The sequence below is a fragment of the Aulonocara stuartgranti genome, assembly GCF_965226115.1.
Source record: "Aulonocara stuartgranti genome assembly, chromosome: 7".
NCBI lineage: Eukaryota > Metazoa > Chordata > Actinopteri > Cichliformes > Cichlidae > Aulonocara > Aulonocara stuartgranti.
Window position 1 is genome coordinate 64,058,049 of NC_138945.1, and position 22,131 is coordinate 64,080,179.

At 41.1% G+C, this 22,131-nt stretch overlaps 1 protein-coding gene across 12 annotated transcripts in view; it reads left to right on the top strand.

Annotated features, from left to right (window-relative positions):
- brsk2a (BR serine/threonine kinase 2a) overlaps positions 1-22,131 on the top strand; it is a 176,363-nt gene that overhangs the window by 150,849 nt on the left and 3,383 nt on the right. For 6 of the 12 annotated variants that reach the window (XM_082539945.1, XM_082539949.1, XM_082539948.1 and 3 more), the window contains 10 exons: positions 22-53; positions 3,729-3,893; positions 5,049-5,146; positions 6,068-6,218; positions 12,528-12,588; positions 14,036-14,813; positions 14,965-15,013; positions 15,887-16,010; positions 17,142-17,322; positions 19,218-19,307. In XM_082539945.1, coding sequence (XP_082396071.1) covers positions 22-53; positions 3,729-3,893; positions 5,049-5,146; positions 6,068-6,218; positions 12,528-12,588; positions 14,036-14,813; positions 14,965-15,013; positions 15,887-16,010; positions 17,142-17,322; positions 19,218-19,307 — 1,729 coding nt within the window. Of the gene's footprint in view, positions 1-21; positions 54-3,728; positions 3,894-5,048; positions 5,147-6,067; positions 6,231-6,447; positions 6,514-12,527; positions 12,589-14,035; positions 14,814-14,964; positions 15,014-15,886; positions 16,011-17,141; positions 17,323-19,217; positions 19,308-22,131 lie in introns of all 12 variants that reach the window. The other 6 variants (XM_082539944.1, XM_082539940.1, XM_082539946.1 and 3 more) reach the window with 4 other exon arrangements.

The following is a 22,131-nucleotide window of genomic DNA, read 5'->3' on the forward strand; positions in this document are numbered from 1 at the left end:
CTTTTCTCATTACTTCTCCAGTTAGAACAGATCCAGAAGCACACATGGTACATGTAAGTAGTCCTCTGTTTTGTTTTGTTTTCTTTATGTTTACACTCCTGTCCTCCCTTCAGCTATTCTGCAGGGCTTGTAAACCTGAAGGGAGCTGGCACATGAAAAATGACTTTGAGTTCCAGCTCTGTACACAAGAGTACATTTAAGCAGGGCACGACTCCAGGCTGTGGGGGTAAATTGGTAGTGCGTGAAAGAGGATGTGAGGCATATGGTCAGCTGAACAGAGAGCAGGGCAGCAGGAACCGAGATGATGAAGACTAGACTGAACCCAGCTAACCTCAGTGTACCCAGCGTTTGACATGTCGAAAGGGGTGTGCCCACCTTTTTAGGCTAACAAATATTTTGAGATAATTTATTGTACACTTGTAAATAAACGAGTTTATTAACTGGGAAAACAAATTAATAAATGCTAGAGATATGAATACACAAATAGAGTATGCATGAGGCTCTTCTACTAAAGGCTCCAGTTGTGTCTCTATCTTATAGCTTTCCATCCAGAGCACATTATTCAAAAAGGGGCCTAGTCGTTACCGGTTTGGCCATTATCGATCAGTAGATTTGCTATAATTTGACAACATTGGCTTTTCCTGAAACATCATTCAAACAACTGTCTCTGTTTCACTGTAGTTCCACAAACTTTTTTTGTGTGCGGTCAGTCCCTTTTGAAAATTACACTGTTTTTAAATTTACACTACTTCATTAAAGTGAAAAGTGATCAAGTGGAAGAATTTACTTAACCTCCTTGTCATCCATGATCTTAATGTGTGAAGGTGTATAAAGCCCTGTAGGTCTTGACTTAATAACAACACCATTCAATAGAAGAGAAAATCAGTTTTTAAGGGGGTGTCTTTGAGCATCCTACTTATCTGTATCCACGATTTAAAGTGTTTACGTCTTCAAATATGCTCTCCATTATCATGAGATTTATTTATTTTTCTCATAACAGTGTTCTTATAATAGATTTTAATAATTTACAAGTGTTTTGTTAAGTATTAAAAACATTTACCAGTAGGTTTGAGGATTGCTTTTGGCAATGCAATACCAACGATGAATCATCAGAGGAGAGTCTGCATCTTGGAAGGGGCTGAGTTATGGTTTCTGTCCTGTACTGAAAGATCATGTAAACACAGGAAGACTGATATAAGAAACAAGAGGAGACAAGAGCTAGGCAAGAAGACTAATGTAGTATGAGTTTTGTCAGTGAGGAAGTTGCCATGCTATCTGTCTCTGCACGGCAGGCTGGCTTGTCAAGTGACTGGCTGAATGAATGAACTTATAAATGAATGAATGAGAGGTGACATTTGTCTGACAAATGTGGTCATTTTCCACAGGCAACTCATCTGTGATGTAAAAACATAATAAAATAAAATAAAAAAACATGTCAAAATCACAAAAAGAAAAACTTTTGACACAAAATTGAATAAAGCCATCAACCCTGTATTTTTAGATGGTGACTGATTGTTCCAACAATCTTTCAGCACACTTGCCTGGAGCTGTGATGATGAAGAACGCAGTGCCAGGCCAAACAGATAGTTTAGTTAACTTTCTGAAACTAAGTGTCCCACGAAAACAGTTAAGTCCTATATAAGAAAGGTTGTAAAACTGATTGTTTATATAAACAGTTGCAGAAACATTAGTATAATTCAACCTCGGCAAACTACAGCCATAAAAAATTGCCATGAAGTAGAAACTGTGAAAAGCTGGCAAAGTTAAAAATCATCTTATTCTCTCTGATATTAAGCATTTTTCACTTTTTTCAATTTCTAAAGAACTTATTCCTGTTTACTGAACCAAATGGTTAGTGTCCTTAAGATCTTTATTGAATCAGTCACTCTTTTAGCAATAAATGAAACAATTTTCACCTAAATAAATACAACTTGCATTCAAAGAATGAAAATTAGGCAAGACAGACAAAATGTAAAAGCCAGTGATCATGCATGTAGCTCATGTATGGTTTCATGGCTGAATGCAGACCAAGGATGGCTCTTATGTGCTTCTTATGTTCTGACAGAAAGGGGCTCATATTGTTGACATTATCCTTGATAAAAATGCACTGAAATGCAGAAAAACAGAATTGGAGACAATGCCAACATTGATAGAATCAACAATTCCAACCTTTCCGCCACTGACCACGGCCCCAAACTCTGCCTAGTAAGCATACACAGTACCATTTCAGAAGGAATCTAAAGTCATGTCAGAGCCTGTGTGCTGGGTACAGACAGGCAAATGAGGCTAATGAGAAGGAACCTCAGAATCACACATGAAGGTAGGAGGCATTAAGATGCTGGCGAGGGTGATGGTGCACAGTGAGCAAATGGCTGGTAGAGATTTTGGACAAGATGCCCGGGACAACCTGGATGAGGTCAAGATATGGTGGAGGGGGAGGACTGCATGACATACATGGTACTTGCCGTATGCAGTATGGTGTACTCTCTTTGAACCCAAATTGGATAAGCAGTTAAAATGGAAAAAGGGTAAATGGACTATTTAAACCATGTTCCTTAGTTGTGGATGATTTGTTTTTTCTGGAGCCATATGATATGACCACGGATTTTCATGTTTTGACGTCTGTCTAAAGTACGCTTAGTGGTGCTTTCATTTTTTCTAACTGTGGGATGTTAAAAAGAAAGAAATGTTTGATTTTTGAGCACAGATAAACCTGTTTTGAGGGGATTGTTTATTTTGCCAGAAGAGTCAGCCAGCTGGTGATAATAAAACATTGAATAGCAGGGAGAATGCAGCGAATTATGACCTCACCGGCTTTCCATATAAATCAAAACTTAAGTAACAGTTTCACCCGTGGGTCGGCATTATAAGTCCTCGTGAAGACTTGATTTATTGAAGTTGGACTGTTATATATTTAGATTTCTTTTTCATTACCCTTACCACCCGAATTTATATGCACATACTGAAACAGGAGTGTTGGTGGTTATGTGGGGTGAACAATCAATGTAGGTCTGGTTCACAAGTTCACAGCATATAGAAAAGTGGAGGTCTGTGTCATTTCAATAGCTGCCAGTGAGGTTTATGCTTCACTGGGTTCACTGAAGGAAAAATAATAGATTTAGGGAGGTAAAAAGTGGAAGTGTGTGAGTTCAAATCTGTCTCTGTAATAACTTCTAAGCATTGGCGCATTTCCAGAAGTAGTAGATTTGTGTGTGAAAGAAACATCTAGAATATTATAGAAATCTTTGTGAAAATGGACTGTGCAGTATAACGTTTTATTTCAGCCCTAAAGAATATAAATGTGTGTGTGCATGTAAAAAAACAGCAGACAAAGGTGACATAAATTAATCTAATAATAATAATAATAATGAAGAAACTACATTTAGAAATCACGCCAGAGTAGAAGAGGCAGGTTGCTGAATATAACAGCATGACTAAGTCATCTGCCTGAATCCTGCTGACACAATCACCCTCTGGAACATGCAAAAGTGCCTACACCTGAGGAAAACCTGTGACTTTAAAAGTCTCTTAATATAAACTAAAGTCATACTGACACAAAAGGTCATATTAAAGTTTGTACATCTACGATTTTACACAATTGTGTTCCAAATGCAAGTTTCTATATGAAAAAACCAAAAACCAAATTAAATTACTGAAAATTAGTAGCAGTAGCAACCAAACCCACTGATATTGTCCTTATTTCTTTTTGAATGTCTTTGTATTAACAGAGGAGGCAAAAATGAACCAGAGCCAGAGCAGCCAGTTCCCAGGAAGGTGACCATCCGCAGCCTGCCCTCTGCAGAAGATATCGATCCCGACGTACTGGACAGCATGCACTCTTTGGGCTGCTTCAGAGACAAAAACAAATTACTGAAAGACCTGCTCTCAGATGAGTGAGTAAATGGCTGTACAGCAGACAGTAGTACGAAGGAGAAAAAAGAGAATGGGGATTGGTGGTTGTTTTGATAAAAGAAGAGAGCACTGCAATGAAAGGATAGGTGTGTTGTGTCTGTGTGCTCACTCAGCCTTGGTTTTCCCCAGCTCCTGTAAAATCCTGCTAGGCTGTCGCTTTAGATGTCAGAAGCCATAGATCACTTAATTGTTATCACACAGCGCTTACACCGTTTGCCACCAGATACATTCCCTTTAAACTGATCCTGGTTTCCACTGTGAACATGCTCATGGGTCAAATTGTTGTTGTTCTGCTTTTAATATTTGTGTCTCAGTTGCAGTTTCTAATATTTTTCTCTACTGTGTGTGTGTGTGTGTGTGTGTGTGTGTGCTGTCCTTGACTTTCATACAGTTGTTTGTTATCAATGTGTGTCCAGTGTGCAGATGTTGCAGTTTTTCTTTGTTTCCTTTTCCTCCTTTACCACTATTTTACATTTGCCTATCCTCTCCACTTTAATGCTAAGCAAGCATTACTCCATCACTGTGCCCTCTACCCATCCCTTCCATTTTCTTCCTTTCTCCTGGGAGGATCTCGTAATAGTGCTGGACTGGAGGAAAATCTGTGGTCTCTATCTCCCTTCCCCTGTTTCATTTTAGCTGAAGTTGCAGGTCCTTGTCTCTTTGCCTCCTACTGCTTTCCAATCTGTCTTTACTATAGAGGGCCAGTCCCTGGGAATTTTGCATAGAGAATATTGGCCTAGAGGCTAAAGATATTAGGCTTCCTGATTTACTGAGAAAGAAAAGGTTGAACTCGTAATGTTTTGAGACTTTCATAAACTTACCAGTCGACTCTGCATATAGAGATGTGCCGCGTCTTAAAAAATGCATGCATATTATTACACGACGGCTTAATGATCTGTAAAACTAAACTTTTGTTTTAATGATGAGAGATATTTATTGGTGCTTCACAAAGAATCTCAAAACATTATAGAACATTAATCATAGTGAGGGATTTTACAGTTTGATATGGTATGAGTACTTTTTTTCCCCCTACACACCCTAGGTATCTAATTATACGCATGGTTGTGTAGGAATTAATTAAGTATTTTTACTTTTCCTGACATTTCAAGAGTCTTTTTACTGCCACCTTTTTGCAGTGACAACCAAGAGAAGATGATCTACTTCTTGCTATTGGATCGAAAGGAGAGGTACCCTAGTCAGGAGGACCAGAATCTTCCCCCTCGCAATGAGATTGGTGAGCCCTGGAACAACGAGAGAATTGTTCATAAAGAGTGTAACATTAGAAAATGATATTCTTTTAAAAAAGAACAACTCAGAAAGCTAAACCACAATATGACACACAGTACGTATGAACTGTACCACCATGTAAGAATCGTGCCTGTTTTTTAATGATTTTTTAAAACTAGTCATCTGTTTACACAAACAAAACCATCCAATTTGCACAATACTAAGCACTACAAAAAGGTAACTCATGAATGCTCCCAGTTTCTGAACGATTCTGCAGTGTTTTCCTCTGTTAAGAAGAAATTGAATCGGCTCCAGTAGCGGTGGATTGGCTCTGCAGTAGAAAAAGCATTCTGCTTATTGAAAATAAATAAGCTTTTCAATGAAATGTAGTAGCAGAAATAGAAGGTGTCAATAGGGCAGAGAAGTTTATTTTTATTTTTAAAAAACTGTCACCCCCCCAACTGCTTTGGCTCAGATATTAACTCTTCAAAAAAAGAAAAGATATTCTATCATCCGTACACCGCAACCAAGCACAGATTTCCACCCACAGAAGTCTGAGTAGAGACGGAGATGCTCTGCTTAGACGTCTGCCAGGGTTATTTTCTGACAAGAACACTGAAACAGGAGTATTACGTGCAAATGTGTGTATGTGAGTAACTGCTCTGAGATACCGACATCTTGATGAATAGACTCCCTCTTCAGTGAATGTGATACAGTCAATACAGTGGCCATTAGTTCAAGGTCTGGGAGGAAACCATTACTTATTCACTATTAGTTAAAATGTCATTGCGATCAGCCCTAAACATCACTCAAACCCTCACATATACACAAAACTGAGCAGCACATAGATATACTCGCAGTAACATGGACACGTGTCTGGTGCTTTGCATTTATTCCAAATCACCATGTCTTTTTCTGTCACACACAGATCCTCCGAGGAAGAGAGTGGACTCTCCCATGTTGAATCGTCATGGCAAGAGGAGACCAGAGAGGAAGTCCATGGAGGTCCTCAGTGTCACGGACGGAGGCTCACCTGTCCCGGCCAGGAGGGCTATCGATATGACACAGCATGGACAAAGGTACGCGCAGAAGTGAGGAGAAAAACTCTCTCTTTTAAAAATCAATACCTTTTTAAATGAACCAGTAAAGACAGACCTTGTCCTGCGTTTGTGTGTGAGGAGGATCTAGCAGCCCTGTGGTGTTTTTACAGCTCTGACAGTGAGTCTGGATCCAGTGTCAGCAGGCTGCATTGTAGACAAACATAAACAGAGACTGACTCTCTGCTCACTTTATCTCCTGTCTCACTAGTAAATCAGTTTACAGTAAAAGCTTGGATATTCCTGATGCCAGTACAAAATGCAGCAAAGAAGAAAGGTACTCATTTGCCACTCACCCCTCACGCTTTTACCTCTCCCCTCTCTGTCTCACTTATTCAGGCAAAAGAAAGATGCAGCATGGCTTTTTCTAGTCAAATCTTTGTTTTTAAATGATGATGGCATATGTTGCTTGTTGTGGTTGCTTCACATGTCTTGTAGTTTAGTAGCAGTTTAGATAGTTATTTAATCCACAGTATGCATGGCTCCTTACACATAGGTGCAAAAACAGAGGCAGTTACGAGATATGAGACTGAAAGCATAGGCTGGGGTTTAGCCCGTTTACAGCAGCCTAAATAGCACACCCTGTATGAGGTTTGCTAATTGCATGTGTAGGTAGGCGAGCTGAGCTATCAGCTGATGTCAACTTGTATTGAGCCCAGCTGAACCGGAATTGTCTGAGCTTGACTCTGTAGTCGGCGTGAAGTAACACTAACGCTTTTCTTCTGAAGTTTAACTTAACTCTTTTAATTAAGTTTAATCTCAAACCAGGGAAAACTGCATTTGCAATTCAGAGGCTAAATATTTCTACCCCCACCCCTTCATTCTGCCGTTAGCTCAATTATCTCTTCGTTTCGTAATCTGAATGCACTGATAATCACTTCTCCTATGCTGTGTCCCACTTTCTCTAGTTGCAGAACAATTTTCCATTTCTCTATTTTAGAAATGCTCAAATCAAGCCGGAACCACACCCCCACAAGGCACAGCGGACTGATTTAAAATCCTTCTCTTCATCTTATTTGAACAACCAATATATCGCCACACCACACATTTGTGCTCAGAGGCAGTGACATTTGTGACAGCGGGGAAGATTGAATCTGAGGGGATGATAACCTGATCTGCCTAATGATAGTCAGATTGGCAGAGTGCTGGAAAAAGCTTTCAGAGATACAGAGCATAAATGGAGAGGTGGGGAGTGCATTTATTATATAGAATAAAAAATGCAGTCCTAAAGTTAAGTTCTTCAAATGTCAGGTGCATTAATAACTTTTCTCCATAGTGCTTTGCCAACAACAAAATATCAAGAATTTGATTCGTACCATTTCACCGAGGGAACCCACTTGAGAAGTTTTGAATCCGTTTCAAGAGCTCCCACTTCTAAACATGTGTGCTTTTGTTCCTTCTGTCTGCTGGTGCCTCCAAATTCTAGTTTAAGATTCATCCTCTTTTGTTTCTTCACTTCTGCTGTGCCTCTTCATCCCTTCAGGCGGCCCATTATCTCTTCTTTATTTAAAGGTTGTCTTAGTTTAGTAGCTGCCTTTTTCTGCCCTTCACTCTGACTCATCTCATTTCAAGTCATAACTAGAATCCCAAAAAAGGTCAGTTTGCACTGACTGGATAAACCATTAATAATAGCCTGCTAACATTAATTCGATTGGTGATGACACACATCTTGAATAGTGTGAATTAGAAAGGGGCTCTAAAAGTCGATTTTATGAGGACAACGTTTGCGTCTCAAACTTGCATATCAGCAGCTCCAGTCAACAAAAACAGCTCTGCTGCATCTTTCTTCAATACAGCTTCAGATCAGTTTGTTTGCTCTTTTCCCTATACCCAAATTTCTTCCAGGGCACCGCGCCACTCTTGTATATCGCCACTGTCTCTATCTTTCCTGTGGGTTCCTTGTGTGTTGCTGACCTTCAATCCCAAACACCCCCCTCTGTTAGTATGGAATTGCTATGCTAATGAGGACATGCTGCTAGTTTTTCTCTGTCTGCCTTCCTATCGGCTGTGGTAGATTGTAGGTATGCCACAGGCCCTCTGCCTCCAAATCAAATCAAATCTTGCTCTCCTGCTATACATGTCTTTCCCCCCTACTGCAATCCATAACTATCCATCTGATCAGTAGGGGGAAAAGAAGTTAGTAACAAAGTCTGTGTGAATCTTGATTTTGGTGTGTGCGCTTGTGTGTGTTTTTCAAACTTTTCTGGCTTTTATCACGTCCTTGTGCACACTGTGTTTGATCATGTGCTTGCTTGCATGTGCGTGGATAGACGATGGTGCTGGGGAAGCGCGTACGTAGCAGAATAACGTCCAAAGATTTATTAAGTGACTTTGTCTGAACCTAACCTTATCTTTCCTCAACAGCAAACTTTTGTCGACAGCGCAGAAGATTCATAGAACTTCAGATCAGAGGGCCTCAGAGAGCGGACTGACTTTGAAACATGTGTTTTGACAGGATACATTTCCACCAGCGTAAATAGTGAAAGAGAGGGGGAAACAGCTTGATCTGAAATTGCATAACAAAAATGTCTGAATTCCTGTCCTTTATCAGGCATTTTGCCTCTCATTTATCACGTAGTTACATTCAGAGTATCAGCCCTCACTTTAGTTTCATACAAATGATTGTTAATTCGATTGCTCCTATGAAGTACGGATGTTGGAATAAAGGTGCGGTAGCTATGTTGTGCAGTAATGCACATGGAGACTTTCTCATGTGAATGTCCGTTTCAATCTTTCTATGCAAAAATGTCACTTAAAAAGACATTTAAAGCTTAACTCAAAGCATAAGAAATCCACTGATTTAATTTTAAATCTTAACAACACGCCAGGAGAAATGAAGGGAGGTTAATGATATGTAAATGAAATATGGAAAAGTGCTGCAGCGAGGAGGAGAGAATATCAATTGATTTTTTTTTTATTAGAGATTTGCTCTAGTTGCTTCACGCAGTTTGAATGTGGAGTAGTCAGAGCAGTCGTAAGAAGTCAGCTCGCCTGCTAATTACTGACATTAATTTATTTAAGAGACTACAATAAGCACAAATAAAACACCTTAAACTGTGATCTTTACTACAGAAACTGCAGAGGTCTTGCTATATTTTGACATTTAAGGAACTGAGCTGTAAATATTAATGCACTGAGTCTGCAGGGACTTGTTGAGGTTCAAAGAAGCAAATGATTTCAAACAGTTTGTGGATTTATATGAATACTTACTATGTGTAAAAAGAGGCCCATTGGTAAGAAGCAGCCAATATAGAGGTGCTAGAAAGGGAATATGTATCTCAGTCGTATTGTGCTTTGGTTTTGGCAGTGTTGTTCATTTTCTGTTTGGCTCTTGGCACCATCCATTTTATTTTTCTTGCATTTTGTTTTATTTCAGTCCATGCCTTCAACCCAGAATCTGTTATACTTGTTCCACCCCCCCGCAGCCACACGTTAGTTCCCCAGGCGCTTTGGATGGGTTTCTGACAACTGGCGGTCACATACTGAGGACATGGGTCCTGTTTGAAAATAGGCTTATGGGAATTAATGACTACTAGATAAGAGAACTACCATAATAGGTATCAAAATTGCATCAACAACAACCCAAAAAAGAAAAGAAAAACATCTTCTAGTTCAGTACATGTGCCGTATTATTGTCCACAAATAGCAATGGGTATTTCCAGAGACCATGTCTCTGTTAAACACTGCATGCACCAATATTCTTACACAGACACAAAAGTCTGGGTATTAAGTCTTCACATTCCACATTTATCAAGTTTGTATCTGAGCAGAAAAGAGTAACATTAGTTATGACTCTAGCTCTTGATGTACGGGTCCATTGATAGTCATGACAGTGAACATGCACTTTACTGGGAACGATGCCATCAGCTTCCTGTACTCAAGACAAAGTCAGAGATCCATAGTTGTAGTTACAACTTCTGATTGTAGACACAGCGGGAAGCTTAGTTGGTTGTTGTCAGCATTGGAAAGATGACTCTCTTCTCTCGCCTTGTCACCCAGCAGCTAAGAACAGAATGGCAGAATATAAGAGAGGCCAAACTGACCCAGTAAATCTAGAGAATTTACTATGCTACTGGATATATTGCTGAAAAGGAACCCCTTTATCAGTGATCTTGGCCCTGGAATATTTAGCTGTAAGATTTCTTGGAATTGGTACGTTCAGCATCAGGCTGGTCAGTATTCCTCCCTTGATAAGAAGGTAACCTGTCAGGGGAGGAGTCCTTTGAGTGACTTGGCAATGATGAGGCTCATGTAGTATCAGGATAAATTTGCCATGTTCACAGCTACCAACAAGCAGCTACAGTAAAGCAAGCTAAGCTAAATGAAATTCACGTGATAACACCCACAGAATACATGTTATAGCAAAGAGGGGTAACCAATCAGTAGCCAGCTTACTGCAAATGATGTCCAAGGGCAAAGCAAAAAGCGCTAAAAATGATTTAAAAGAATAATTATAATAACAGTCAACTGGGAGGGTTCAAGATTTGTTGCAGCATGGCCTTTACATGTGCGCTACATAGCCAGAATATTCCAAAAATAAATCCAGGATACTGTATGTGCATGTAAACATAGTGAGCACACAAGCACAGAGTAGCTCGAGAGTAGAGTAGCTAGCTTGCTACAATGTTGTCTCCAGTGCAGGTTTAATAATGTGGGCTTGTGGTTTCTGTGATACATGATAAATGACTCCCTCCTTGTGTATGCTGTTCCCTATAAATAAAGCACTGAACAACAACATTTTATCCTCTCTCTGAAGCAAGGTTGAGCCTCTGACAGCCTATTACTGTACAGCATAACCATCTGCAACATTAGCTTTATAGGCCTTCTGGTCCAACACTAACAGATGCAGAGTGCTCCTAACAATATGCTCATAATGGCCGGAGGACGTTGTGTTTTGGCCATGTTTAAATGAAGTTCAGTTGGCTACATGGTCACAAGTGCTGCAGTGAGCAACTGCGGCCATGTCTCAGTGGATTGTAGGACTTAAATGGAAATGATACCAACTGTCTGGTCAGTTGTTCCATGAAACAGGAAATCCTTGCCAGCATGGTCTCGGCACGCCTACTCATGTGTAAAAGGATGTGTGCACTAAATAAATTTGTAGAAGGGGAGCGGTAAACTTATAAAAATAGCTCGCCAGTGGGTGTTTCTAAATTTCCCTCACTTTCTTGGTAGCTTTTAATGTTCCTTATTCTGCTTTGTTTACTCTCAGGAGTATGATTATGGCTGTTGCAGTTGTTATAACAGTATTATCATTTTTTAGGCTGATAGCCATAATCATTTTTAGTTTTTGCCTCCTCGAATGCCGTGTGGTCTTGTGGGAATGCTTCCAGCATTAGAAGTGAGCATATGGCCCTGTTACTCCACACACTCTTTATTTTTCCATCCATCCTCCCTTTTTACTTTTAAATGATCTCAGTCTCTTCTCAAGTTTGTTCATGAGATCTTCTTCAATCAGGTAGTTTAAAAAGCAGTAGTCACTGCTTTTTATCTCTTCCTTTATTCAAGCTGAGATAAAAGATCTATAGCTACAGACATACATTAATAAATGCACCCATGCTGACATAAAAAGAGAAAGTGGGGGGAGAGAAGGAAGAGGGGTATGATTAGATTGAATGACAAAAAAGAACAGTGTTGTGACAGTGAGCAGCTGGTGTTTCCAAGTGTTGACAGGCGTTGTTTTTGGGTGTGCGTGTGTGTCTGTGTGTGTAGATGTGTACGTGCGTGCTTGATGAAGACAGATTGTGCTGTGATTGTTCATTTCTGAACAGGACTCCGCTCATAGGGGTTATTGACGGCATCTGCGAGGGAAAAGACAAACATGACAAATGGCGCTCAACCAAATGTCTCTCTTCATTCTCCCTCTCGAGATAGTTTCATGGCCTAAAGGCTTAAGAAGTCAGAATGATTGGTTTATTATCAGACTTTGTGAAATGTGGCTTAAAGCTAGATTGAGTCCTAGTGTGTGGGAAGTTTAAATTTGTCAAATCAATATCTGTTAAACTGACTTTTGAGTGAGATTAATTGCTAGTAGTAGTTTTTACCTCAGTGCTGTTACTGTGTTGTGATACATGTACCCTATTTGTGTGGTAGGTGTTGTGTTTGCAGGGGGCTTGATAGTAACCCGTGTGCTTAGTATGACAGCTCCATATGCTGCTCCACTTTCTAAATAACGTGTAACAAGTAACCAAGCGTTCACCCCCACCTGTGTTCATTCAAACACATAACAGGTCATGTGTTGATACCACAAATTACTGTTCTCCTGTGTGTTCTCACATGTTTGTACCACAGGTCGCGGTCTATTAGTGGAGCCTCCTCTGGTCTCTCCACCAGCCCGCTCAGCAGCCCACGGGTGAGTCGTAATCCTCAGTTCACATCCAAACACGCACACACATAAAACACACCTCTTGACCCAGTTCTTAACTAACTAGTTGTTAACCTTCTGGGATAATGGCCAACCAACTACTGCTGATCACATTTTATTGATGTCATATTATGTCAGCAATAGAAAATAAAGCAATATTCTTTTTTCTGACCATGAAAGAAGCATACACACACACACACACACACACACACACACACACACACACACACACACACACACACACACACACACACACACAAAGAAAACAATATTTCTCTGCACAGCAATATTTTTCCACCAATCTGTTTTACCGTTATATAAACATTTATCAGCCTTGAAGGATCTACCTTTGTGTTTTGAGAAAGTATAGGTCCATTTTGATTACCTTTTCATATCCTGTATCATATCAGGGCTTCCTGTGTGTCCATATAGCTTAGATGTTTCTGTTAATGCTAAGTAAAAACCCACTGCTGAATGCACACAGGAGGCATGACAGCACAGAAAACTTTCTCCACCCCACAAAGCCTCTTCTCTCTCCATCCTCTGCACTTATTATCCTTCTCTCTGTTTTCTATGGCCTGAGCTCTTTGGAAATCCAGCTCAGGGAATGCTTCAGAAAATCCCACTTTCCTTTGCTCAAAGCTGGGGAGCTTGTAGTAAACTTTTCCAGCTGACTAACCTGAGAAGGCTCCAGATTAGCCAGGATCCTAAGACGAGCTCCTCACCACACAGGTTCTTGCAGGCTTATCTGAAAGGGAAATTGATTTCTCAAACCCACCCAAAGCCTGGATTGTGTTCTCAGCAAGAAGCTCTGTGTGGGGTTATTTTCTCAGACTTAGCTTCTGGAAGACAGGAATGTGTTGAAGGCAAATATTGAACCAGTGTGAGTGCAAATGAACCATGCAAAATCAGTACATCAATAAATAATCAGGAAATTTGACTGCAGAGTTGCCACCTTCCACTTGTTTTTGAGACAGCCCAATTGGCCTTTTGTCTCTCTCGTGTGTTTGTGTTTGCTTGCTTGTCTCTGCTGGGAATGCCTTGTATGTTTTATGCAAATAAAGTCTGTCTTTTTGTGTTTTGTTTGGATTTTTTTAAAGTGAGCACATTGTTTGCTGGTATTGTTATTCCCATTTCATTTTTGTTTTGCTTTGCTTTGACATGAGTCACTGAATGGTCTTTACCATGTTTTCTTTCTCTCTTTTTTGTTGTTGCAATTCCTCCATCTTTCCTATGTGTGTGCACTTGTTACCTGCCTCCAAATCCTTTGGCTACTTCTTCCTTTACCTGTGTGGTGGTTTGCCCTTCCCTTTCCTTTGCTTTGTGTGTTTGTGTACTTGCATGCATTCTTGTGTGTGTTTTCTGTTTGTTTATTTTGTTGTCTTTTTGTTTTACACCTCTTCTTCCTCTTGGCTGTGTTATTCTTTTAATCTAGCCTGTCAGAAAGTTTGGTGTACCACCTCAGTCCCCAGACTTGTCCCCGTCCCCTAACACCAGTCCCTGTCCATCCCCTGAGCCCGTTCCAAATCGCGCAGGCCAGCGTATCTCCACCCCCAATTCGCTCGCTCCAAACAGTGAGCCCCTGCCAGAAGCACTCAACAAGACACAGACGCTCCCTGCCAAGTCCAAAACTGTCCCAAAGCCCCTCCAAGCCACACGATCAAACCCACTTCCTGAAACCACCCTTGATCCTGAACCTGCAGCCAAATCAGAATCCTCCACTCCCTGCCAGCTTCCATCACAGCCACCCTCTGCCTCTGTGCCTCCTACCCCTACTTCTCCATCTTCCCCATCCTCCCCGTTTTCCTCATCCTCCATTGCCAGTGCTACCATCTTAAACAGCCCCCAAGTACGACGAGCTCATTATGCTGCCAACCCCCAACTCTCTGTGCCCTTTAGCCCTGTGTTGCCCCTGTCACCAATCAGGCTGCACCATTTTCACCCTGTAGCACCAGCCCCTTCTCCATTTACTGACCACCCACCCAAATCTATCCCCCTCATACAGGTTACCCCTCACCCTTCCCCTCGAGGCAGCCCCCTCCCCACCCCAAAGGGCACCCCAGTGCACACTCCCAAGGACAGCCCAGCTGGGACACCTACTCCAACACCGCCCCCAAGCCCCTCTATTGGAGGCATGCCTTGGAGGACGCGCCTCAACTCCATCAAGAACAGCTTCCTGGGCTCACCACGTTTCCATCGCAGGAAACTCCAAGGTAGATTTCAGCCAATTTACATGAAAAATTGCTGACTAATGCTACAATCTTGGTTTTCCCCCAAAAGTTTTACTGTACATTGTACCGTAATATACTTTTTGACAATTTTTAGTCTTTCTCAATCGTCTGACATCTAACTCTGCTTCCACAGTTCCCACACAAGAGGAGATGTCCAGCCTCACACCAGAGTCTTCCCCAGAGTAAGCAGACGCTGTCCATTTTGAAAGCACCACTGCTATCATAACTATGCATAACCTCTCAGCCCCTTAGCCACTGGCTCAAACAGGCTCCCTCTCGATAGGATGATGTTTTGGAAAGTGTAACATCTATGAATGTTTGATTTTTGCCTGCTGAGTCGACTTGTAATGACCTCCGGTCTGGTCTGAGTTGGAAAGAGGACAGTAGCAGGAGGTAGTGAGTGGGTTATGAGGGAGGCAGGACGAGCCTGCGTGATGCTTTTGAGTTCCCATGGGCCTGATAACTCAAGGTTGGCCTAGATATGCCTGTTTGGTTGGCTGGTTGCTGTCTGGGTTGGTCATTTCCACCTGGCTAGATAGGAATTTCCCAACTGAAAGAAGTTGGAAAATTGATCAGAGAGAGACCCTGTTTTAGCTCAGCCCGAAGTATACAGTCACGTGAGCTGTAGTCAGTCTCCTACTGCAGAACAGTGCATCTCTTTCGGCTAATCTACATTTGTTTCCATATTTTACTAGGTATTTATATTGATTTAAATGTAATGCTAAATATTATAAATCTTATATCTAATATTAATGCCAGAAAACAGGAGTCCATATGGCTTACTAGTGGTTGGAAGTGCACCTCTGCTCCTTCTGTTCACAGAGAGACTCAGTTATCTCACCCCACCCCCCTCAAATCCATTCATACACAATGCACTGGAACATCCTCTGTTTGCTCCTTTGAATCCCTACAGAACTGTGGGGAGGTGGTTGTTTCTCAGAATCAATAGACTTATAGGGAACTAAAACAAGGTTGCAAAAATGGTCAGCTGTATAAAGATGTATGTGTACAACATTGGGCTTATATTCTGCTAAATGTCTTTTCTTTCCTCACAGACTTGCCAAAAAATCCTGGTTTGGTAACTTCATCAACCTGGAAAAAGAGGAACAGATCTTCATTGTCATCAAAGACAAACCTCTCAGCTCAATCAAGGCAGACATCGTTCAAGCCTTTCTCTCGGTAGATACACCACGTTTTTGCTAATTTCTTCCTTTGTCCCTTCTGCTGAACCCCTGACCCTTTTCCCATCTGCTGCCACTGTATCTGTTTGTGCATGAATGCAGCCGTATCACCTGGGTATTTGCTCTCTAATGCAGGATGTTGGCTCTGCTACGAGGCAGGCATGCTCTGAGTGTTTGCTAACATGGTGCTGATTTATGTAGCAATCCAGTAAACTGCTTGTATTCACCGCTTCTATTTTCTCTTTGACTGTGGACCCACTTGAGGTCAATAGAAAATCAACACTGAGCTTTGGTCATTAGCATATAGATGTCCTGCCCTCAATACAGTGCTCTGAGCATGTGTGTTTGTATATTTAGATGTGCAGGGTGAGAAAAAGCGTAGATTGCGTGTGTGTGTGTGTCTGTGTGTGTGTTGTGCTTTATTATTGCGTGGTTCTACAAATACATGCAGAAATGTAAGGCAGCATTAGCTTTTTCAGTAAGCGCAGCAGAATCAGTACCAAGAAACAGTAAGCAGTGGTCGTTGATATTCAGAGTACATAACTGAACAGAACCTATCCTCACCCCAGTTAGATTTAACAAAGTCTAAGTGTACAAACTCTGCCGGTGCGGGTCAATGTCAAATCTGTTTCCTCATCCCTGGAGGAAGCATTTTCCTTTGGGTTATGCTAGCTGGTATTCCAGATAGGAGATTGGCACCTGAATCAGTGGAATTATACCTCTCAGCACTCTAGCATTAATGGAATGTCAAACCCTCTCTAGCACTATGGCAAAACGTGACAATTTCAGGGCTCACCTGTTCATTGGGCATACAAATTCATTTTAGGCGGGAGAGTGCAATGTTGTTGGATGACTCAAGATTACATTAGCTTAAATCTCTCTGGCATGCATGGCTACTCCCCGAGGCATTAATCTCCTTAGAGTTTCAAATGTGGCTCGTACTATGTGGAGGGTATTTTAATGAGGGTTTATTCACCTTGTCATTTGCAAGGTGTGGGAGAAAAATTTAACATCAGTGATTCCTATGCATAATCCCATTACTCGTGTCTTTGTGCTACCTATTTTTATTCCTGTTTTTTTTCCCTCTTTCTGACATTTTCTTTTCACGATTCCTTTTTTGCCCCCACAGATTCCCAGCCTGAGCCACAGTGTCATCTCTCAGACCTCTTTTCGAGCAGAGTACAAGTCAACAGCCGGCCCCACAGTCTTCCAGAAGCCGGTGAAATTTCAGGTGGATATCACCTACACAGAGAGCACAGCTGCCACTAAGGAGAATGGCATCTACTCTGTAACCTTCACCCTGCTCTCAGGTTAGGATACTTCAGCAATCATAAAAACATCTCAACATTTTCACCTGCTTCTACCCTTTTTTTTTATTTTTTATTTTTTTTAAGAAAGGCTGTCCCTGTTCAGGAAATTACAGTCATGGCCTTTAGAATCAAAAGCAGAATGTTCACCAGCAGTATATTTGGTGGTACGGCTCTGGTATCCACACTTCTGTGAGGATACGTGGAAAAGCATCCGTGACAACAGATATGACGCTGATTAAGTCGGGTACCGGATTAAAATGAGAAGATCTTGTAGAGTGGGGTTGCAGATGTGTATCAACTGTAGGCAGGCTAAAGCAACTTAAATAATCAGCCTTGTTTGAGATTTGCAAGCAAAATACATGAATGACTGTCATGTGAACAATCAGCCGATGGTGGGCTGGAACTGATACGAGCTGACCTGTCAGAATTGCAGACTAGGTTTAACTTTGTGGCTTGTGTGAACTAACACTTGTCTCAGTTTACATCATCTGTGGGCACTTGAAGTTTGACCTACATGTGTCTTCACTGTTTGAGATTCGAGTAGATGCAAACGGTGTAACAGTGGAACTGAAAATCAATGGAGAAGGTGTTGTAACAGTATTGAAAGACACTGTGTTGCATACAAGGGAGGAATTAGTTCTCTAAAAATTTAATACACCAAGTCTTCCTTCTGTACTTAAAGCTGGAATCCAAGAAAGAAAGGGTCAAGTTCAAACCAAGGATCTCAACCGATCACAGAGGACAGACATGCATGTATTATTATGGCATTTGAGCAGCTGGCTCTCCATCTCATTAGCCTTAAATTCAAGCTCACAAATGACAAGTGAAACACTTTGAATGTCACACTTTAAACTAATGGAGTCATGTATATTCAACAAACAAACAAGCCTGAAGTCTTTTTTTCCCCCGAAAGCATGTTGGTGTGTTAAACTTAATGAAAAACATAATTTTTTTTAAATCCTGAATTCTTGATAAGATTTAGCAAACTGAAGTCAAACTATGCACAATCCCACACTGAAACGTGTGTTAATGCTTAGTTCTGCACAAACACCTGCATGCTCTCTTTTACTCTCCTCTTTCTGTTTCACATAAATGGGGGCACAGCTGAGCTGAATGGGCTGTAATAGAAGCCAGTTCTTCATGTCACTGACCGTATACTGTACACAACAGGTAGACAGCAGGAGCTCTCAGCAGCACTCATCTCTGGCCCCCATTTACAATCTCAGGCTTTCTGCAGTTTTCCACCTCACATTTTGCACCACGTCCATATCCCTGTTTGCTTTGCCTTCAAAAACCAGTACCTTTAAATCTATTTGGTTATTGCAATATATTTGTACAAGTTCTGCTGTGTGCCTTCATGCTGCTGATACTCTGTATCCCTGAACAGACTTTTTAGGGGTTTTTCAGTATAATAACATGCCCCCTCCCTCCATCACGTGTTGTAGGTCTTCTCAGTAGGTATGCACAAGACACATGCAAGTATGGGCACATTCTTATCATCAGTTGCATTTGATGTGTTTGTCTATATATCACACCAAAATGAATATTAATCCTTTCCAGAAACTTCCTTGTTTCTTGTCTCATTGTGGTGCATGTAAGGGGCGATGATTTTCAAGTCACTGTAGGAGAGTTGGAGGCAAGGAAGCAAAAGTTAGCATAGTGAAAAGCACCCATGACTTGTCACAGAAGAGAATAGATCTATTGATGGCAGCATTGAACTCGTAGAAGTGCCGCTTTCGTGCATTCTGGTTTACTATCATGGTTTGCTCACACGCTTAATGGAATAGAGACATCATTTATGCTACTTTTGCTTTACCTACCAAGACAACTGTAAGTGTTTTCCATGAAAGGTCTACTATGTCAGCATTCATGTGTTTATCTATGTCTCTGTGAAGGACCCAGCCGACGCTTTAAACGAGTAGTGGAGACGATTCAGAGCCAGTTGTTGAGCACACACGATCAGCCTGGGGTCCAACAGCTTTCCGGTGAGTAAGAATTCCTTTTCAAAAAAATATTTAAAAAAAAGAAATTCCAAACCTTTACCAAAACCTCTCCACCCATTCCCCTACCGCCTCATCTGCCCATCCCGCCCCTTGATGAGCTACACTCGCCGCTATAGCTAAGCTAAATCCAACCCGTCTTCTCAGTATGCTTGAAATCCTCAAGCCACTCTCTGCTTCTCCAATCGGCTTCCTTTGCATGCCCGTGCCTCACTGCTATGAAAGGGTGGGAGCTGCTCTCAAGCACCGACTGCGGGTCAAATGTTGTCTCTCTGCCCACTGGCAGTGAAGATTAGAGTAGAGGTAGGGTAAGCCGATTCGCATTCTGTTACTCCTACTTTCAAGACTGATCACTGGAGCCTGTCACCATGGCAACACCTCTGCCCCTTAACGCACTCCCACATTGCACTGCGCCAAATAGCGACACCACACCTGATAAGTGCGCTCTCTAGGCATCCCGTGCGCTTTCACTCTCTGTATGTTCACCAGTCCACCGCTAAAAGCAAGGTACAAACACCTCTGAGGTCAACAATCATCATCACCCAGCCATTCACATGTGAACTTGATGATATTAGTCTCTCTTTCTTCTCTCATCTTTTCAGTAGTTTCAGAGGTGACAGTTTCAGCAGATGTAAGCACGTTTTTTGTGCCATTGTGGCTCGATACCGTTTCATAAAAGTGAAGTCTGGATGATGAAGAGTCATAGGGCTCCGACTCACCCCTTTCTGCTCTTAACATGTTGACTCTTTTGAATCATTGTGAGCTGTGTGCATCTCACTTGCCATCCAAGAGCTCTATCTGCTGGCCAGACAAGTAAACAACATCAGGAGGAAACGTTACCAGTTGTGAACCGTGTCTGCGTCTTTCTCTGTCCTCTTAAACTCATTTCCAGTTCCATGCCAGGTCTTGGTAGCATGTCCCACTACAGTTTTTTAAGTGTGAGCTGTGTCTTTGCCCTGTGTCTTTTACGCAAAATTACTCTCATTGGCACTCAGAAATGAACAGCAGTCATGACAGCTGTTATGATATTTAACAGTCTGTTATCATTGCTGTGCCTCAGTAAGTTTACCAATTATTTTTGATCTTTTTATATCGTGCAGCTCATTACCAGGCTGAGGTGTGGGAAGGGTAAAATTACAATAAGTTACATTAGATTAGGTTTTAATGGTGGTGGGGGTTTTGACGTAGTGGGCCGTCTCTGTAGGAGAGATGACATTGTTGGAGTATAATATGAGAACCGCTTAAAGCAATAGATGGATAGATACTGAAAAGTACACTACTTTTAGTTTGTGTTGTCCGAGATGATACAGTTGGTATTAAAAGTCAAAGTAAGTTATTTTTGACAAAGGCTAGTTGAATGAATTAATGTCTTTACGGCATCACGCTGAGAAGCAATCAGCATGAAAACAATCTTATTCTCCTCCTCTCTATTTACTTTGACCCACTTACACACCTCTAGTAGTACCTGAACAAAAGGGATTTAAAAATAAAAGTCAGTGACTGTAATTAAGAATAGAAATTGATTTGCATAACATTGTGTCAAAGGGCTTTGTCAAAACCTGGTTATTAATGCCCCTAATCACTAGTGATGACAGCATTTCTGAGACCTGTACTTATGAAGAGTTAAAGTATGGAGGAATGCAGGAAGTAAAATGTAGGTATATTCATTCAGATAAAGATGCTTTTGAGAAAAGGCAATATTATGTGGTCTGTTGTAGTGTTTTCAAAACACGGATTCCCAATCCGGATTGGGAAAGAGTTAATTGACTAATGTGGAATTAGAAGTATAAACATGGGGAAGAAGTTAGCTACAGCCACATTCCTGCAGGATAATGGATCAGTAGAAACTACTACTGGCCTTCTCACATGTGCACTTGCATGCAATTGCTCATTAATCCGTATATGACAAATTTTCTAATTTACACAATACTGCAGGCAGTCATCATACTGGAAGTACATACAGACTGATAACAGAATGTTTTACCTCAAGAAATTCTATTTTATAATCTACATTTTGCTGATGTGTAGACGCAGCATGTTTGTGCGGTTTATTGTCCGTGTAGCTCATCAGTCTGTTTTTTCTTTTTTTACTGATGCTATAACTGTTTGCTTGGACTGCAAAGAAGTCAGAAACAGTCTTGTTTGTGACTGATCAGTCACGCTTATGCGGACCATCACCTCTTTGCTTCATTTCTTATGTTTGGTGTACTTAATGCTTATATGCATGCGTACTGTTGTCCATACGTACACACACTGCACGTGTTTCCTCTTTCTGAGGTCCATTCAGGTCTCTTACTGTGTTATGTATGTCACTATGAACAATTACCACAAGGTAGACAGCCTCACTAATGAGAAGTCTATGTTGCCCTTCAGTGCTATGGTTATGATATCAAAACACAGTAAAATTGTGTATTAGAGAATACAGCATAAATAGTTTACAATGAAGTAAAATTTGAGGAGTGATTTAAAAGTAGACACTTCCAAATCTAATTTCCTCTGGTAAGGAGGAAATGGATACAGAACTCTATGTAATTCGGAAGGCTCTGTCATGAGGAGTGGGCAGGTTCATAAGGTGTGTGTATGTCTGTAATGGAGATGGGACTGAGGTTGTATAAGTATTTAAAAATAAAATGAATGAAATTTAAGTTTAAGGCCAATTCTGTGTATAACAGGTGGCTAGTGTGGTGTAGCATGGATGGAAGTAACTTCTCTGAATCTGTTAGAAATCTGACAGCTAAGTTTAAACAATCAGAGATGTTTTTTTGGATGTGGTCCCTGTAGAGGGAATTACAGTAGTCTAAAAGTGATG